The 6000-nt window shown below is 17.2% G+C and overlaps 2 protein-coding genes across 2 annotated transcripts in view; one reads left to right on the top strand and one right to left on the bottom strand.

Moving 5' to 3' along the window:
* The window catches only part of PADL01_0210000 (ras-related protein Rab-5A), a gene marked incomplete at both ends in the record, with an annotated part of 708 nt that extends 294 nt beyond the window's left edge, over window positions 1-414 (top strand). Inside the window, one exon of the mRNA XM_028681959.1 lies at window positions 1-414. This exon is cut by the window's left edge and continues 294 nt beyond it. Within this exon, the coding sequence (XP_028536341.1) occupies window positions 1-414 (414 nt within the window).
* A 497-nt stretch (window positions 415-911) lies between these two features.
* On the bottom strand, window positions 912-4268 carry PADL01_0209900 (conserved Plasmodium protein, unknown function; the record flags this gene model as incomplete). Its single annotated transcript, XM_028681948.1, has 1 exon — window positions 912-4268. One exon carries the CDS (start codon window positions 4266-4268, stop codon window positions 912-914), a length of 3357 nt encoding a protein of 1118 aa, XP_028536340.1.
* Between the last annotated feature and the right edge of the window lie 1732 nt (window positions 4269-6000).

Genomic DNA, 6000 nt, shown 5'->3' with positions numbered 1-6000 from the left:
ACAGCTGGACAAGAAAGATATGCTAGTATTGTCCCACTATATTATAGAGGTGCTACTTGTGCTATAGTAGTTTTTGATATTAGTAATTCAAATACTTTAGATCGAGCTAAGACATGGGTTAATCAATTAAAAATTAGTAGTAATTATATTATTATTTTAGTTGCTAATAAAATAGATAAAAACAAATTCCAAGTTGATATATTAGAAGTACAAAAATATGCTCAAGACAATAATTTACTTTTTATTCAAACAAGTGCCAAAACTGGAACAAATATAAAAAATATATTCTATATGCTTGCTGAAGAAATTTATAAAAATATTATAAATAATAAAAATACCTCAACAAATAAAACAGTTAATAAAAACTTAATAAATCTAGATAATCAAACACTTTCAAAAAAAGGATGTTGTTAATTATTGTTATTGTTTATGAATTCGTAAAATAAATATATATATATATATATATATATTGGTTTAAATATTTCTATTTGTTAAAAAAAAAAAATAGAAAAAAATGTTATATTTATAAATAATTAAAATATTAAATTCATATTATTCAAAACAACCTAAATACATTAAACATTATTATACATTTATGTATATATTTATTTATACATATTTTTATATATATTTGAAAATAATTTTTTTTTTTTTTTTTTCTATAACATTTTGAATATATAAAAATTTTTACATAATTTGATAATATCATATATATATATATATATATATATATATATATATATATATGTATATCCATTAAATACCGTTACTGTCTTTTTTTTTTTTTTTTTTTTTTTTTTTTATATTTTAAAAACAATATATATATATATATATATATATATATATTTAATATTATAAAAAACAATTAAAATAATATAATGTATTAAAAATTATATAGTATTGTTATTGATTCATCTTTCTTTAAACAAAACTATATCTATAGTATACAAAAAAGCACATTCTTCATTTTTTATTTTATAATTCTCTAAACACAGATACTTTAAATTCATATCCTTTATAACTTTGAAAACATCCATATGAAATAAAGAAGAAGACGATACATATCTCCTTTTGAATTTTGTTATATTACTTAGATACATATAAAGTTGAAAAAATAAAAATTTCTTTTTCTCCATTTTTAAAAAGCCAAATATGTTTATAATATCATTTATCACCACATTATTACGATTTTCACCAGTTTGACCTTTCTCCTGAATTTTTTTATTTTCATTTTTGTTATCTATTAAATCCATTTCAACATTATTAAGATTTTTATTTTTATCATCCTTAAGAATGTTACTAATATTTCCATTACTATTATTACTTTCATCATAATTTAATTTCAAATTATTATTCTTAATAACTGTGTTATTATTTAATTTATAATCTTTTTCTTTTATATCACCAATGAACCTATCACTCATTGAATTATTCCTTAAAATATTACTTTGTCGTTCACCATTTATATTTTTTAAATAATCATAAAACAACACATACATAGTATTTGACATTTCAATATAATCATCTTCTGAAATATGACATACAATTTTATCAAACATTTTATTTTCTACATTTTTATTATAATTATATGAAAACAAATTTTGTTCTTTGTGGTATGACAAAACCCTCTCTAACATTTCACACACATAGCCATACATTTCATACATGTACAAATTATTTGCTATATATAATATTTTTTTTAAAATATTTTCTTTCAAATTTATAGGACATAAAAATTCCTTATATAGATTTAAATATGTATCTTTTTTTTTTAAATATAAAAATATATTTAATTTTATTAAACATTCAATAATTTTGTTCAGATTTATAAATAAGTTTTCCTTCTTATATTCGATATATCTATGTTCATATTTCTCACAAGAATTATTATTATCTGATAAATTATTGTCCATTATATGTATACCTTCGTTTTTACTCTCTTTTGTTACCTTTTCAAACTCATTCTGTAAACTATCCAATAACAAATTCTCGTTAACTTCACATGTATATTTCGAATTTGATAATGATATAAAAATTTTGGAAATATTATCAATAGATATAGATTTATATTTATTTAAATAATTTTTAATTAAATCATCAATAATATTATATTTTAAATTTATCAACTCCTTCCTACAATATCTATCATTTGAATTATTCTCAATAAAATACTGAAACTTGGAACAAGTCAAAAGTAATAAGGATATTATATCTTCATTAATTAACTTATTACATTTAAAATAGTTATACGTTTTATACACGTGACACCATAATTTGTGTATATAATGAAAATGAATAATTTTATCGAAAAATAAATTATTCAAAAATGTTAAGGAACAAACATATTGATCCTTTTGATTGAAATTAGCTTCTTCATGTAAATGTTTTATATATATATTACTCACATTTAATATATTTTTACATATTAATTCCTTCATACAACTTGATAATAAAAAAAAATTTTTTTTTTTTTTGGTTCTATCATTATTTTTTATATATTTATAGACAAATGAAAGGTCATTCAAAATATATATATAAGTATCTTTATATTTTTTTACACTATTTCTATTTACTAAAAAATTATATAAAATACATGATATGTTATTAAACAGTAAATAAAAATCATATGAATTATAAACTTCATTGATTTTTACAAAAGTATTTGACAAAAGCTTAATAGACAATAAATCACTATCTTTTAATTTAAAATGAAAGTCTTTATAATTTTCCATTTTATAAAACATATATTCTTTTATTCTCTTTTGTATTATTATATCTTTTATATTTTCTATATTTGAATAATTTGTCTGATCATTACCATGTAAAATAAGTACTGCATTTTCATTTTCTGTTTTTATGCGTTTACCAAGGAAGATATTACACAAATTTAAACTAAACTTCATAATATCATTAAATAATACACTATTAACAATATAAAAGTTATTTCTTAATATATTATGATAAATGTTTTTTATAGAAATAAGTGAAATACAAAGTGACTGAAGATTTACAAATTTGATATTTAATAGAATCTTTAATAAACATTCATAAAATAAAATAAAATTTTTATCTATTACTTTATTTAAAATAAATTTATTATTTAATGAATTTAGCAATGTACTATAATCTATATCTGAACAAAAAGTTTCTATATTTTTCTTTTTCTCACATAAAATATGATGTGTTGCTTTTATTACTTCTTTTAATTTATATATTGTCATATCATTATCATATTTTTCCTTTTTAATCAAAGTACAATAAAAATTTAGCAATTTTGATATGTATTCAATATTTTCATTTATCAAATTATTATTAAGATTATATAGCATTTTATTACTTATGTCAATATCTAAAATTGAATTATCAACATATAACCTTAAAATATTTAATATCTTTTCATTGTCCATGTGGTCTACATTTTCATGAAACTTTGCAAAACATTTTTTATAAATTTCCTTTTTATTCGTTTTAATAATATAATTTTTCTCATTTTTTATTTCCCTAAAATAATATAAATTAGATTCCATTTCCTTCATCAGATTTTTATTGAAAGGTATATTTGAATTATTATTAAGATATTTATTAAATATGAATAATAGTTTGTATATTTCATGGTTGAAAAGATACATATGATCAAAAACATAATTAAAATAATAATTATAAAAAAGAATCAAATTCTTATCGTTCTTATTCCATCTAAAAAAGTAAATAAGAAAATGAATTAATTCATTTCCATTCATTTCATGTATACAACTCATGATTTTATTACATATTTTTCCCAATATTTCTCGTCTATGAAAAGTTATATCCTTATCTTTGAAATAAATTTCATTAATCTTATTTAATACATTTTTATTATCTATATTTTTAACTTCTATAAAGAAATTGTAATCAGTAAATGTTTTTTCAAGTTCATCAAATATTTTAACACTTTGTATAATATCACAGAAACCTATATAATTGAAGCTTTGGTTATATTCATTTAATAAATATTTATAAACTTCCTTGGCACTTATACATTCAGATTTCTCATATTTGTATTTGGGTAAATTTTTAAATAATATTAACTTATTGTGTATACTTAAACCTTTATCGAAGAGAGACTGCGCTTTGCTTTTTTTATATGCTTTGTTCGTTCTTTTTTCATTACTAGTTTTATAATTCAGATTTACAGTAACAAAATTTGATTTTAAATAGAATTTTTTTAAATATGAGAAACATATATTCACAAAACCTTCTCTTACTGTATTTTTCTTTAAAGCAAACATAATGTTAGTATTAAATTTTCTTCAAAAAGTAAAATGTATTTTTATGTGCTATCCTTTTATCATATTATATATTTTATTTTTCCATTATTTGACATTCATTTTTTTCGAAAATATTAATTTATAAAAGTTTTGATTATTAAAAGTCAAAATTAAAATAAAATGAAATTAAATATATTTACAAAATAAATTTTTTTTCCATACTTTATCAATAATTCTTTATATATTTATTTAATTCTTTATTAAAAAAAAAAAATATATATTATATATATTTTTGTTTTAACACATATTTTATTTTTTTTTTTTTGTCGTTGTTTTATTACTAGAATTACATGAAATTATGTGTAGCTATATAATAAAATATGAATATATAGATTTATATATATATATTAAAAAAAATATTAAATTTATAAATAATTATAATTATTTTTTCTTCTTATAAAAATGACTATGAAAACGACTTATATTATTTTTTTTTTTTTTTGTATTTTTTATTTAAATATAGATGAAATGTACAATAATTAAAGTTTTCTATTAAAAAGCTTCCTTTTTTTTACCAGGAAAAAAACCTTTTTTGATGTATTTTAAGTTCCTTCTTTTATCTACTATATATTATTTATATATATATATAATAATTCATTTTTTATTAAAAAAAAAAAATTCTATTAGAATTCCTTAATGATATATTAAAAAATATACAATTCATAAAACATAATTTTTTAATGAATATAGTAAAATTCTGCATATTAATCACATTTCTTTTCATACACAAACAAGTGAAAAAGAAATATAAAATATAGGGAATAATGAAGTTGAATCATAGATTTCATGAATTGAAATAAAAAATATAATACCCAGTCGTCACCAAAATTAAAATAAATATAGGAATTTTTTAATAACAATATTATAATTTTTGTGAAATATATATAGACATCATAATATTGTATAGATTATATATTGATTTTATTTTATGTTCTGAGATGGCAAAAGGAATTTTTTCTTATATCATTATATATTACACTAAAACATTTTTATAACCTTTTTTGAGCACAAAAAAAAAAGTATCAGATTAAAAAAAATGTTTTCTAAAGGGTTTTCCATTTAAAAAAATAGATCATTGATTTATTTTCGAAAAAAATGTTCTTTTTGTAGACATTTTCATATAATACACTATTTTTTTTTTTAAATTAAAAATGTTAGTTCTTATGTAAATTTCATTAATAATCATTATAATAATATTAAATTCATTTATCGTTTTAGTCTTTTTGTGATAAAAGGGACATTATATATATGTATATATTTGGAATACTTATTAAAGATACATTAACAGTTTCTTTATATTAAAATATGTCTTCTTTCAAACTTGAAGTATAATAATACGAATAATGTAAAAAATGTAGATGTATGAATAACATTATTGAAATATATAATTCATTTTTAATATGTTCAAATATTAATTTTACAAAGCAGTAAATTAATTATGTTAACTTATTATTCCATAAAATTTAATTAGAAAACAATAATAAGTTAGAAATATAATATTATATAAATCATATTGCATGAATATACTAAGTCATTTGTAAAATTATAAAATTATATTTATTAAAAATTCATATATCATTATTTTAACTCAGTGTTTCTAAATTATATATTATTTATAATAAATATTATATTATTCAATATATAAATTAAATTATATTAAATACAAAAAATATATATTATGTTAAAAAATAAT

The sequence above is a fragment of the Plasmodium sp. gorilla clade G2 genome (assembly GCF_900097015.1).
Source record: "Plasmodium sp. gorilla clade G2 genome assembly, chromosome: 2".
NCBI classification, from domain to species: Eukaryota; Apicomplexa; class Aconoidasida; order Haemosporida; family Plasmodiidae; genus Plasmodium; species Plasmodium adleri (nom. inval.).
This window is presented reverse-complemented; position numbering and strand designations above follow the sequence as displayed.